The sequence below is a fragment of the Papio anubis genome, chromosome 4, assembly GCF_008728515.1.
Source record: "Papio anubis isolate 15944 chromosome 4, Panubis1.0, whole genome shotgun sequence".
In the NCBI taxonomy this organism is placed as follows: domain Eukaryota; kingdom Metazoa; phylum Chordata; class Mammalia; order Primates; family Cercopithecidae; genus Papio; species Papio anubis.
Window position 1 is genome coordinate 88,908,908 of NC_044979.1, and position 13,859 is coordinate 88,922,766.

The 13,859-nt window shown below is 38.0% G+C and overlaps 1 protein-coding gene across 30 annotated transcripts in view; it reads left to right on the forward strand.

Annotated features, from left to right (window-relative positions):
- HDAC9 (histone deacetylase 9) overlaps positions 1 to 13,859 on the forward strand; it is a 709,012-nt gene extending 695,153 nt beyond the window's left edge. For 26 of the 30 annotated variants that reach the window (XM_031665979.1, XM_031665983.1, XM_031665980.1 and 23 more), the window contains one exon: positions 11,950 to 13,856. In XM_031665979.1, coding sequence (XP_031521839.1) covers positions 11,950 to 12,078 — 129 coding nt within the window. In that variant the 3' untranslated portion in view covers positions 12,079 to 13,856. Of the gene's footprint in view, positions 1 to 11,949 lie in introns of all 30 variants that reach the window. The other 4 variants (XM_031665976.1, XM_031665998.1, XM_031665999.1 and 1 more) reach the window with 2 other exon arrangements.

The following is a 13,859-nucleotide window of genomic DNA, read 5'->3' on the forward strand; positions in this document are numbered from 1 at the left end:
CTTTATTACTTCTTCCTGTGAATCTACTAATAAATTAGGCTTTTCTTTTTCTTGGAACCTCGCAGCTCCCACCTCTTTTCTTACCATTTCCAAAAACAAAATATCTACTGGAATCGTCAGCTTTAACCCTAATCGTAAAGGATCAAGGATAGGAAAATGTTGAGCTTATCAAATACCTCTTAGGTGGGAAAAGATAATTATTTTGTTTCCCAAAGCAAATACAAAAAGAAATTTGGCATTAGAAGATGAAATTAGGTAATTTTTAAGTTACCAAATCAAGATGCTGTTTGCAGAAATATTTGGTCCACAGTAGATGATTCATTTTTAAAAAATACGCTTTATCTGACACAGTGCAAAAGTTAAAATGATTTTTATTTTATTTTACGGTTAAGCTTTTATACAACATGGCTAAAATGGCACAGAATCAATATTGCAATGAAAAACCTCTGTTTGTTGAGTCTGCTGTCTGCCAATAGGTTTCTAGGGGCATCTGATCATTATTTAAGCTTAAACTCAATTATTCAGAAAATGCCCTGTAGCCCTAGCATCAGTATAACATAGCAGCAAGAACTTACTAAACTGCTTAGAATTGGGTGAAGAGTTTCATTTCCCAACTTTCAGGGTGAAATGTTCAAGGCATCTGAGGAGGGATAGTGTACCACATTAAACATGCACAGTGCATATGAAACCTGTTCTGTTAATGGGCACAATAGTATTACATTTAACTCTGGGAATATTTCCACAAGGAAGCAACGGGCTGCATTTAGATTATACAAAGGAGACTGTGCCTAAATTCCTTTTCTTCTAAGTCATTCCCTTCCCATTTGAAATACCTTCACATCCACTTTCAGGACAGGTAGCTTAATTTCTATCATGTGCGGCTTTTCAGAGCATTAGCTTTGTTTCAAGTTCCAGTGATTGAGCTATGCTTGATGTGCTTGGAAAAGCCTGCAAAGACCCACATTCATTCAGGAAACTACAGTTGAACTAGATCCATATGTGGCTAGAAAATATGTAGCTTTCTGATTGGAGGTAGTTCCTGGCTTCCAGCATTATCACAGATGATTTTTGTCCTTTGATGTGCTGCTAAATAGAAAGTAATGTTAGAAACAAAATGCGGGGATTTTTTTTTTCTTAGTTACCATTGTCTGAGAGCTTACTGCCTCCAGCATTGTCTTGTGCTGTGTTAAGCACTTTATATGTATTGACTAATTGAATGCTAACAATAATCCTATGAGGAAGGAGTATTATCTCCATTTTTCTTAGGTCTTGGATCAGTGAATGAACTTGCCCATGTTTGAATAGTTTGCAAGTGGAACTGCTGGTTTACAAGGTCTCCAACGCTAAGGCAACAAAATAAGGTGTTAATGCACTAAATGTCGATGATGTCCTTGCTTATGCTACCACCTAAAAGAATGGGATAAAGTAGAGGAGGATTTGTCCAAAGCTTGCTTCCTTTTAATCTCTGTTTAAAAGTATATTTAAAGCCTAACAATTTCTCCAAATCCTGTGGTTATACCAGTCTATAGGTACCAAATTTTGGTGTACAACTCAGGCAAATTATTGGCAGTCATTCTTTCTTGGTATAATTTATCTTGATAGGTGGAACTTATTTAAAAAATTCCTAAAACATTTATAATTTCACTTCTGGCTTCACCTTTTCTTTCTATCCTTTTATCCAAATAGAACTCTTTCTTTAAACAATTTGCAAAGAAAATCATTTCTCTATGAAGTTAATGCTTCTCAAATTATTATTTGGTAAGGGGCAAGGTTTTGTTTACTTACATTTCATTTCCTTTCTGTTGTGAAGAAATACTTTTACAAGATGCAATAAATGCAGATTACTAAAAGTGAGATACAAAAGACATAGAACATAAAAACCCCAGTTATTTTTTATTAGATTCAACAGATCATGTCTGGCCTTGTCCTCAGGCGCAGGCTGGAATCCTTCAGTAACACACCTCTGTAAGAGTTAGAGGACTTCTACTCTCCCAGGGCACTGCCCTGAGAAACCTCCTTGAATTAAGCTTTGATGGTTACCACACAAGGAATCAACTGAACTAGTTCTGCTGAGACTGTTTTTTTTTTTTTTTTTTTTTTTTTTTTTGCCTTTCCCGCTTTAGGATTTTCAAACTTTGTGTAAAAATAAATCACCCTGGGTAGCAGAAGTTATGCACTGCCAGGTTAGAAGCCATATTCAATACATACATAGATTTCTCTTAGCCTGACTGGGGGTTTTTAAGTGAATTATTGTCAATATTTAAGATAGAAAAATTGCATCTAAGTATACAATATTTAGGGCTACTAATAAATATCATGCTATCATTTCCTTAAGAAAAAAATTGTTTGGAACTGCGTAGCCACCTTTTAGCTGGGACACAAACACTCCAGTCAACCGTAGCTCCAACCAGAGAGCCTGTCCCTCATCCCCAGTTACCTGACATTATGTCTATGCCACCATTGTGGCTTCTGGAGTCATTTGAACACATGGCTACTTCCTTAGCCCTAATCTGTACCCCTTGTGTATTTGAGTCTTTCCAAGTATTTTTTTTTTTTTTTTTTTGGTTCTTTGTCCCTGTCTGTGGACTCATGAATACTACTTGATTCCAATATGTATAAGACAATTAATCCCTTTAACACCAAGGAAATCCTGTCCTCTCCTCTCCTTTCCCTTTTCTTTTCCCCCTTTTTTTTTTTTTTTTTTTTTCCTTTTCTTTTTTCTTTCTTTGCTTTCATGTCTCACTGTGTTACCCAGACTGGCCTCAAACCTCTGGGCTCAAGTGATCCTCCCACCTCAGCTTTCTGAGTAGCTGGGCCTGTACGCACACACCACCAAAAGCCAGCTCAAGAATTTTTTTTGTTTTTTACAACCTAGTAAACATTTAAATTATTCCTGATTCAAATCCAAGAAGGCATTTTAAAAGAGAATGTTGCTGTGATTGCTCTCCGTGTGAACAATAAAAGGACAAAGGAAAACTGAAGGCCACTAGGTGCTTGCCCCAGAGGCTGGCAGAAGCACAGAGACTTCCGGATAAGAGGGCACTCAGGAAGCATCTTGATATTCTTGCAAAATCCTGAGTTGGTCATGGATTTTTATCATTTTAATTTATGTTCTTAACTCACAGTGGAATAAAGAAATGGTGTAAACAATGGTTTTGAAATGTTATACCCATCTCTCAGCTGCTCAGAATCTGTTTCAAAGACAGTGAACAATTAAAAGGGTGGGTTACTCAGAATCAGTGCCCACATATTTTTCACTTAACAGAATGAATCATGGCCACTCAAAGGCAGCAGGCTTTCCATGTACCCCAGCCTGCCACATGTGTAGGATGAACCCAACATTCTCATGAACAACGGTTTCTCAAAAACTTGGCTTTTAATAGGTAGCAATTTCGTGTGTGTGTGTGTGTGTGTGTGTGTGTGTGTGTGTGTGTGTGGTTTTGTATAGACTCATAAATTATATGATATTCCTTGACTCTTTATTTTGCCAATGATATTATATAATTATCTTTTTTTGGAATCATTAAATAAAATTGCAGTCCTTTCCTTTGGTGTATTAAGGAGTGGTAAGGTGAGAATGAAGCAAAGGAATGGGAAGAACTATGAAGAGTTTTTCCTGGTTCTGTCACTAACATTTGTGACACTTAAGAAACCAAGGGCAGAATAATGTTTAAAACTAAATATATAACAGCATTGATTCTGTTCAGTAGACAGAATTATTTGGACAGATTCAGGGAAAAGACATTGATTAAAGTTATTTTTGGTTATATACCAAATAAAAAACATGCATCGTAGGATGCGTAGTGGCATTCCTGGATTCTGTGCACTAGAAGCCAGTAGCGCATCTCCCTTACTCAGTCATGACAACAAAAAATGTCTCCAGAAAGCGCCAAACGACCTGTTAGATGCAAAATCACTTTCACTGAGAATTACTGCTCTAGCATAATAGCAAACAAATCACAACACTCAAGAAAAGCTCAACTATTCCAGGTACCACTTGAAACATTTGATTTTAAAAAATATTTTAGCACTTTTAACAGGGTAGGGTTTCAATACCTTGAAAGAAAAAACGTTCTTGCAGGTCTTAGCTAATTTATTTAATTAAAAACTCTTTATACATATATGATTAGAATCTGTTTTTCAAAATATCATTTTATTATTTATTTTACTTTTTGGATTTTGATTTTACTAGCATAAAAATTACTGTGGGTAAACAGCTCACACTTTTCTCAGTTCTTTTTCTACCTTCTCTAATTTCTAGCTGAATTGCCTCTGAAATTCATATATAAAACTGCTTAATAATAGCATTTACATCAATGGTCACTGTAAGAATTGTATTAGTTACTATGGGCAAAAGCTTTGCATGGTGCCTGGATCTTAGTAAATACTCAATAATTGCTAGATGATAATATTATTGTTATTGTCATTATTATTTCTAAATAAAAAGAAAATAACTTTATAGAGTAGGGAAATATACAATAAAACTGAAAACGTGGACTGTTAAATTTTAGTTTTCAATTACTTTCTCTATATATTTTCTGAATTGCATTCTGCTATGACTGAGTAAATAAGATCATGTTTCTGCTATTCATGTTTCCTAAGTTATGTTTAACTCAGCACGCATCCTTTTTATCCCTTATTCTGGATCACCACTAGTAAGAGAGATTGCAACATGTTATTCTTCTTTTAAATGTGAACAGCATTATGTAGTAGCTAAGTTTTCATAAATAGATGTATAACTAGGGCTTTACCGGCCCAACTCTTTAACCTCTTGCAATTCCTCCATGCCTCCACAGAGAGTGCATCTTCCTAATTATTTTAGGAGCCTAGGTAATGCCTAATGTGAATAGTACCATGTGCTTCTGAATGCAAGATGTTTTTCCCATCGCCCCTTCCTTCCTTCCTTCCTTCCTTCCTTCCTTCCTTCCTTCCTTCCTTCCTTCCTTCCTTCCTTCCTTCCTCCCTCCCTCCCTCCCTCCCTCCCTCCCTTCCTTCCTTCCTTCCTTCCTTCCTTCCTTCCTTCCTTCCTTCCTCTCTCTCATGTACTTTTTGCTCACATACACTTTCTGTGTCCCCTGTTTCTGTCACCCCTCTTGGGTATGGTTTTCTTTCTTGGTTGCTTTCTTGCTTCCTTCCTTCCTTTCCTTCCTTCCCTCCTTCTTTCCTCCCTTCCTCCCTCCTTCCTTTTCTTTTTACTCACATATCACTTTCTGTGTCCTCTGTTTCTGTCGCACCTCTTGAGTCTGGCTTTCTTTCTTTCCTTCCTTTTTTTAATTTCTTACTTTTATTCCCTCCCTCCCTCCCTTCCTTCCTTCCCTCCCTCCTTCCTTCTCTTTTCTTTCTTTGTTATCAGTGAGTTCTGCTGGCCCCTGCTGATGCACATTACCGATATTCTGGGGTCTTCACATTGCCGAGTGCTCAGGATTCTCTGAGGTTTATAGAGAAACAGAAAATGTGCTTCCTTCCCTCTTTTAAGATCATAATCTTTAAAATTGATACAAAAATGTTCTACTTAATTCTCATATTTTTAGAGGGTTTAAAATGTTTTGCCTATTTTATTACTAACAATCTTCTGTGTCTCTCAACCCCTTTCTACCCTATTAAACACACAGGACTCTGGGAGTGTGGGTTGGGAGAGAATCTCAGTAACAGACTCTGTGCTACTTCAGATTGTGCCTCCTCCTCTGATGACTAAATCTTTCTTATGGGCCAAGCTCCTGTGACTCTCACCCTAAAGCGGGATTCTGCCCTATCTCACCGAGTGTGTTTGTTTCTTCACACAGAAAGACATTTTGTGGAATAGCTTCACTTACACTTCTCAACCCCAGTTTTGGATGTATGTTAGGTCCAGACCCTCCTACATATTTATAAAGTGAGTTGAACTTTGGGACGCCTATTTCAAGACTGATAGATTTTAATTCTGGCAATAAAACAAGGCCTCTGTGGACCTATTTCTACTAAAGCTCCCTTCATGCTTTGTACATTAGTTACATCATTGAAACATTTGAAAGTTAAAAGCATACTGTTTTTTAGAATGGCGCATAAAGCAAGGCTTGGTACAGATTCCTAGGTAGGAATCTTTAGGTATTGCCATACTGTAAAATACAATTTAAACCTCACTAGCCCATGTGTACAGCATATCCTTAGAGACTTCTGCCCAGAATCCTGGCTAGATTTTGCCCCCTGCCATGTGGCAAAATAAATTCCTGACCTTGGAAATAAATGGGACACAATATTTCCCATGCTCCCTCAATTGTGTGATAAATATGTTATTTTTTTCCCCCAATTATAGTGATTCTCTCCACAATTAATAATATATCAGCCTCTTCCAGTTTGATAACTTCCTTTCAGTTTAGAAATACTGTCTGTTCAAGATCACCTTATTATTGGACTTAATATCTTTAGGTAATTGCTTAGCCTCTCAGATTCCTCTTTGAAGATGGCATTTAGGCACCTGAGGGAGGGACGGAGACCTGAAGGGGTACCTGGATCCTCATGCTGTCCTCTGAACACTCAGGGTTCCACGGCAACCTCTCTGCACCAACTATTCCTGATCTCCCAGAATTTGAAGCTGAGGTCGGCAGCAGATTAACTCTGATTACTGATTTCTCTGCCAGCTGGAGCTTGGCAGGGCTCCCGGGCTCCAGTAGCCCCCTTTTGGCTCACGTTGGTACTGGGGTTCCCCTGAACCCCTCTGTGGACTCCATTTGGCTCCACCCATAGTTAAGCCATTTCACGGGCTCTCCCATGTCGTACCCCTTGGAGGATGGTGAGAACTTGAGGCTTCCAGCTGCACTACACAGGAAGCAAGAGCATCTCAGGAATGCTGTAGTCTAATATTCCGTTAGTTTTTCACACCACTCTACAGACTTTATTGTATGGTGCCCACAGTTTAGTGTAGAAATAACTTCAAAAAGTCCCAAATATTGACTGAACGTGGCGGTTCACACCTGTAATCCCAGCACTTTGGGAGGCTGAGGCAGACGGATCACCTGAGATCAGGAGTTCAAGACTAGCCTGGCCAACATGGTGAAACCCCATATCTACTAAAAATACAAAAATTAGTTTGGTGTGGTGGCGGGTGCCTGAAATCCCGTCTACTTGGGAGGCTGAAGTGGAAGAATGGCTTGAACTCAGGAAGCAGAGGTTGCAGTGAGCCAAGATCGAGCTACTGCACTCCAGCCTGGATGACAGAGCGAGACTCTGTCTGGAAAAAAAAAAAAAAAAAAAAGACCCAAATATCAACCAAAGTGAAGGCTCACTGACTATTTTGTCGATTTTTCTCTCGTTTGCTCACATGTTGCTTTCTGTGTTACTTGTTTCTGTCGCACCTCTTGAGTCCAGCTTTCTCCATTCTCTCAGGACCAGAAGAGGTGGATTTTGGATTTTCCTTCCACTCAATGCGTTCTATATCTTCCCTAATCAACAAACATGCCTGGTTGTCACAGGTAGAAGGGGTCTCTACTCTGAATCATTCAGAGAAGAAATAATCATATTCTTTTGATACTGTCACTAACACAGAACCATGATCCAAGACAGCCAGGTTCAGTTCTTGATGTGAAAAGGAATTTGGGAAAATATCATCCTCACCACAAAATCTGTATTTTTATGTATATTGAAGCAAAATTCTATTTTGATCATCATTTTCTTTACCTTTCTTCTATATCCATCGTAATCTCCCTTTCAGCTCATGTACTATTACTCCTTAATGCGTGCACACACACACACACACACACACACACAGAAAGTCTCTCTCTCTCTCTTTCTCCCTATCTCTCTCTCACTGTGAAAAAGTATAAGTTGTTGGAGAGACAAAGGGGAATTTATGTGCATGGAAAGAAAAATGGCAAAGCATATTTTTTCAGAATATAGCAGTTCTATTTTTTTTATTATAATTTAAGTTCTAGGGTACATGTGCACAACGTGCAAGTTTGTTACATATGTATACATGTGCCATGTTGGTGTGCTGCACCCATTAACTCATCATTTACATTAGGTATATCTCCTAATACTATCCCTCCCCCCTCCCTCCCCACAATAGGACCCAGTGTGTGATGCTCCCCTTCCTGTGTCCAAGTGCCTTGCATGGCTTCTCAACTTTAGCAAGCCCTTAGTAGTGGGCCACTGTGCTCAAGGTGGCTCCCTGCTCCACTGTCATTCCTTTCTTTTCCAGCCTCATCTATTATGTCTTGCATTATTTTTCCATTTCCAGAGCCAACTCTATGCCACTGTCCTTCAACTTCCAAATGTGAGGGTACCTGTCTTCTTAGAGTTCCAAACCCTTCTGGTGTCTACTTTCATCATTATTGCATTGCCATTTCAGCCTCTTAATCCTGCATATCTATATCCATTCCAAGAAAATCCTTCTTTCCCTTTTTTCTTCCCCTCCAGTTCCAAAATATCTTATTCTATGCCAGGAACCACTATCAGTCTATGAACTCAACTGTCTTCTCTTACCCAGAGTTTTTTCCTACTGTCAAGATGTTCTTCAGCTGTTAAAATCAGAGCTCTCTTAAGGAAGTGGCCCTCCTGATGCTATCACTAATATAGGGAAATTGGTTGGAAAGATTGCCAACCAATGAGAGGGACGTAGAGGGAGGAAAAATACTTTTTGCCATTGGGAATGTTGGAAAGTTGATATGGACGTTCTTCTAGTTACACAGATTATAGCAGAATTCGTAAGTTATGCATCCTGTTTTATCACTGAAGTTTTAATGAAACTGTAACATGGAAAATACTGTGGTTAGCTTTTGGCAGCTAATTTGGCCCTGAACCCCATTTGGAACATCATGCCTTAAGAAAGTATGCTTGTAATTTGACTTATGAACAAGCTTTTGTGATTTAATCTTACTATGAGCTGAAGAGTGTGCCCTCAACATTTATGTACTGAAGCTCAAATCACTAATCTAATTATATTTGACTACCTTTAGAAAGTAATTAAGATTAAATTGATTAAATTAAGTCATAAGGGTGGTGTGTGCTAATCCAATAGGATTGATATCCTTAAATGGAGGGAACTTTAGTACAAGGAAAGGCCATGTGAGGATGTAGCAGACACGTGGCCATCTGCAAGCCAAGAGGAGAGTCCTCACCAGTCACCAAATGGGTTGGCACCTTGATCTTGAACTTCAAAGCCTCCTGAATTGTGAGAAATAAAATTTCTTTTGTTTAAGCTACCCAGCCCATGGTATTTTGTTATGGCAGCCTGAACCGACAAAAACAAACCTGTTTGTAAATTCAGAATTAAGTACAATTACCCATTTTTGAACATATTATAACCACAAAACTTGACCATTACCATTTAGTTATAAACTAAATGTAAGCAAAACATCAGTTGAAGTGGTATTGAGATAAATATTGTTTTTGTTTCAATATAAGTAAATTAATGGATGGTAAATCCCATAGATTCCTAAAGAGAGCTTCTTTAGGGATAAGCCTAAACATTGGTTATGAGTCAAAATATCCATCATCCACCTATGTGCTCAACATACTTTATGATCAGTGAACGTAGCTTTATTATAAAAGTAACCCCCACCTGCAACTCACAGTAGGTACTCAACGAATGTTAACTGAATTAAAACGAAATGACCATTATTAGTAGAAGTTTGGACACCAAAATTAAAGTCACAAACATCTTAGGCAGATAGAAAGGTATGGACAGGCATATGGATATCAAAGGTATTTGTGGCTACCTAATGCCCTTTAGTATGGTCAAAGAGACAGTGCTCTCTGCTGCTTGAATGTTTTTCTAATCAAGTTCAGTATTTATAATTTTTTGGAAGGAAATTTGCTACTGCTTTAAGAAATGAAGAAAGAAACAAAGCTTATGATGTACTCCAAAGTTGAGTAAAAAGGGGTTAGGAATTTTACATGGTTCTTGAGTCACTGAATAAGTCTTTTGGAATGTATTTATTTTATTTTTTTGCTTGCTTCCCCAGTAATTTAAATTCTGATTAATGCAGGCTTTTCTTTGGTACTAGTAGTTCTGTAATGGCGGGAAAGCTGACTAAAACCTATATAATACATGGTAAATAATGATTTTTATTTTTCAATTTGTGCAGTCATCTTCCTTAAGAATATATCTACACAAAGCTTAAACAACTACTTATTTATATTGGTTCAGTAAAATAATAAAACTTTCAATTTAGAGGGCAAATGATTAGGTCTCAGCGTCCATTTGAATGATTCCTTCACTCTTTAGCTGATAGTGTAGACCATGATGGTATTGACTATGATAGGGGATGCTGCCTCCTAGAAAGCATGGGTTTCTTGAGGAGGGTGATGGAAAGGCATGTGCTGACAGGGTCAGAGTTCTGCGTGAGGGTCCTGTGGTCTTCAGAGTAGCCTCTCTAAGCCACAGTGTACCCATTCAGTCAACATGTAGGCCTCTACTATGTGCCAGGCTTTACGAAACAGGTATAACAGTAGCTGAAATGGTGGTAGCTAGCTTTTGCTTACCACTTACTCATTTAATCCTCACTACAATCGTATGCAGATGGTACTTTAAAAAGTTGGTATTTTCACAGATAAAGGAACCAAGGCAGAGAGCCATTAATTAATTAATTCCCCAACATCACTCAGGTTTTAATGATGAAGCCATGATTTTACCCCACCAGTTTGATTCCAGAAACTTCACTACTATACTGCTATTTATAGGATCTTAATTTTCTTTTTTTATGTATGCACTTATTTACTGTTCTTATTTATTTTTATGTATTCATTGTTCTTGATAGTATTTAAGTCTGTAAGAACCTCATGAGAAAAAGGCATGTGAAAATTCTTAGAAAACTGCTTAGTACACCGTGAATATGTGTTGTTATTATTTATTGTATTTGTTCCATGTGAATAGGCCTCTTGCATTTAATTCTCTATTATTTAAAAAAAAAAAAAAAAAAAAAAGCTTTGTTTTATGCAGAATTTCTCCCCTTTGATCCATTTGGGAAGTCTTGCTATTTACATCACAAACTTTGTATTCTATTTCCTGGTGTTTCAAGTAACTTATGTGTCCTAAAATTAGAGACTTCTCCCATCGGATGCTGTTTTTTTTTATGTTATGAATTATTTTATATGTTAAAAAATATCACATATGTGATCATTATAAATCACTATTGTTCTTTTCATGTATACATTATTACGTGTTTTCATTGCATGCATGAAAAAGAGTAAATGCATTTTATAAAGGGAAATCCAGAATATTGGTACATGCTTTGTTCTGATAATAATGTTCTCTAGTAGATAAGCAGCCATGTATTTTACTAGCCTATCCACTTTTAACAATACCAGTTTGAACTGAAACAAGCTGACAAATTGTACTGAAAGTTAGAAATCTTTGAACATCAAATTTTTCCTTGCAATTTGCTATTAACGTTTTAAGTGTGAGGACCACACACTCCTTCCATTTAGTTGGAGAACCTGACTTGCGGTTGCTACTTTCTACTCCCTGACTGCTGCTGCTACCTGCCTAATAATTGTCTTTGGCTCCCTGTAAACCTGCAGTCAGAAGGGCATTTGAATTTTCCCCCTCTAGCACTTGCAAATTCGATTTTTATGTATAACTAAGTGCTCTTCGTTTTTACTCTATCTACTACTGGGGCCTGGTTTCTAGCAGGCCTGTAACTAAGCCAGATCCGGCCTATGTAATGCTGTTTGTAATGAGAAATCTAAACAGGGAATGGCAGTGAGGCATGGCAGGAATGTGTTTCCATTGGAGAAGTCAGTGTAGAGAAAAAGTATAAGCAAAGCCGTGTCCAGAAGGCCTTTTCAGCTGGCCAAGACGGAAGACAAATGTTATTGTACATACGCTGTTACCCTGCCAGCCCTTCCTCACAGATTTGCTTTCTCTCTCTGTCCCTCTTCCCCCGCGACCTCTTCCCCTCTTTCCCCCTTTCATCTCTTCCTTCTCTTTCGCTTTCTTCTTCTGTCTTCGGACTCTGCTGACTGTTTGCTCAGGTGGACAGTGACACCATTTGGAATGAGCTGCACTCGTCCGGTGCTGCACGCATGGCTGTTGGCTGTGTCATCGAGCTGGCTTCCAAAGTGGCCTCAGGAGAGCTGAAGGTGAGGTCTGGGTTGCATTAAGTGTGGGAAATCCAGAGGAGAAGCTGAAACAGAGATGTTGTTGTATGGGAATTGTGGGGAGTGTGGTGTGGTAATAAAAGGAAGGGCAGAAGGAAGAGGGCAGAGATGGCCAGCAAGGTGTGATAATAACTCGTCTGCAGGCAGGGAGTAGCTCATCCTGCTCACAGGGCCTCCTTCTTTCTGAGAATGCTGCAGTCAGGGCCCACCGGTGTGCATTTAAGAGCATAGAGATCATAAGTAAAGCTATGGTTCGGGTTAAAAATACCCTTCGTATATACATATCTGTCATGCCATCCTGGGATTCTCTTTTGAAGTGATTTTAAAAATATGATTACTGAGTAGTGTGTATAAGCTCAGAATACCACCCAGAGAGAGGGAGGCAGAGAAAGGTAAATACCAGACGGGAAGGATTGGGAGGAAGAAGGAAATTGTTGATTAGAAGGGTAATGATCCAGAGTGTGTTTTTCCATGAAAGAACTTAAAAAATGAGCTATGCTTTATTGTTCTTTTCTTTTTATGGTCTCTTCTTTTCTACATCATATGAAAAGAACAATGTCAAAACCCCAGCGTTTCCCAGTCTAAACAATTTATAAAAGCCAGAGACCTGACAGACGTTGACATTTTATTTGGTATTTTAACAGTACTATTTAAAGGTATGCCATGTGCGTCTTGAATACAGTTACCCCAATAAACTTTGTTGGTGCTAACACGGTCTTTTAATGCACTAGTTCACACACTTCATGACGCAATCTGGGTGGTGATTGATTCAGTATTTTTAGCAATTGTGGGGCTTAGGGAAATATATTACGACCAAAAACATATGCACTGTGAGTTTTGTTAATCCAAGATAAAATGTAATTAGGATTACTTTTCTTTATGTCTAATGAAGTTTTATTCAATTACATGGGACTCTTCTAGTTGCGATTAAAAATGTAGAGTAGGAATGTGCACTTCACAAGGTAGCATTTGTCCAAGAAGTCTTTGCTCTAACTCTTTAAAGAGTCAGAGCCTTTGGAAATATAATTTTGATAGGGTGGGCTCTATTTAAAAAGTAGATGTGCCTGTATATATTTGACATAAGTAGCATCAGGACATTGCTCATCTCAGGGGATATATGGGGTCATTAATGTGGTGCTTACTCTTCAGTCTTTACCTTTGAAAATGAGCAAATAAAAAGAGGAGAGGAATCAGCCTGTGGAGAGGTTTTGGCTGTCTCCCAGTAGAACTTGAAGAAAAATTCTTCCTATCTGAGTGCTTGTGTTGTACTTGCACTACTGCAATAAATTGACACTTTAAAAGAAAATTTAAACATCTTATTTTAAAAAGAATCCAAATAGCAGAAATCAGCCAGGCCACAATATTATAATTTTAAAGATTATGCTGGCACAGCTCTTTGATAACAAAGATAATTATGTTAGCATTCACAATTTCTAATTGTTTTAAGTTTGTGTAAGTTTAAGCAATAATTCAGAAACCTTCTCAAGTAGAATACCCGCATGTTTCAGTCATCAGAAGCATCATTATTAGCTTCACTGTGTGCAGAATTGCCAAATATATGCATGAAGATAGTTGAATAAAAACATAATTCCATGTTTAGAAGTTATCCATTTAAAATAGCCAGTTACAAACAATGTGACAACAACACATAGTATGGGCATGCTGACCACCAGCTGTAGTAACATCAGGTGTTTATATTAAGAACAAGGATTTGTACAAATGTCTTCTCTTCCTCTGGTTAAGGAATCAGCAAGCATGGTTTAAAAAGAAAAGACAACAATTAA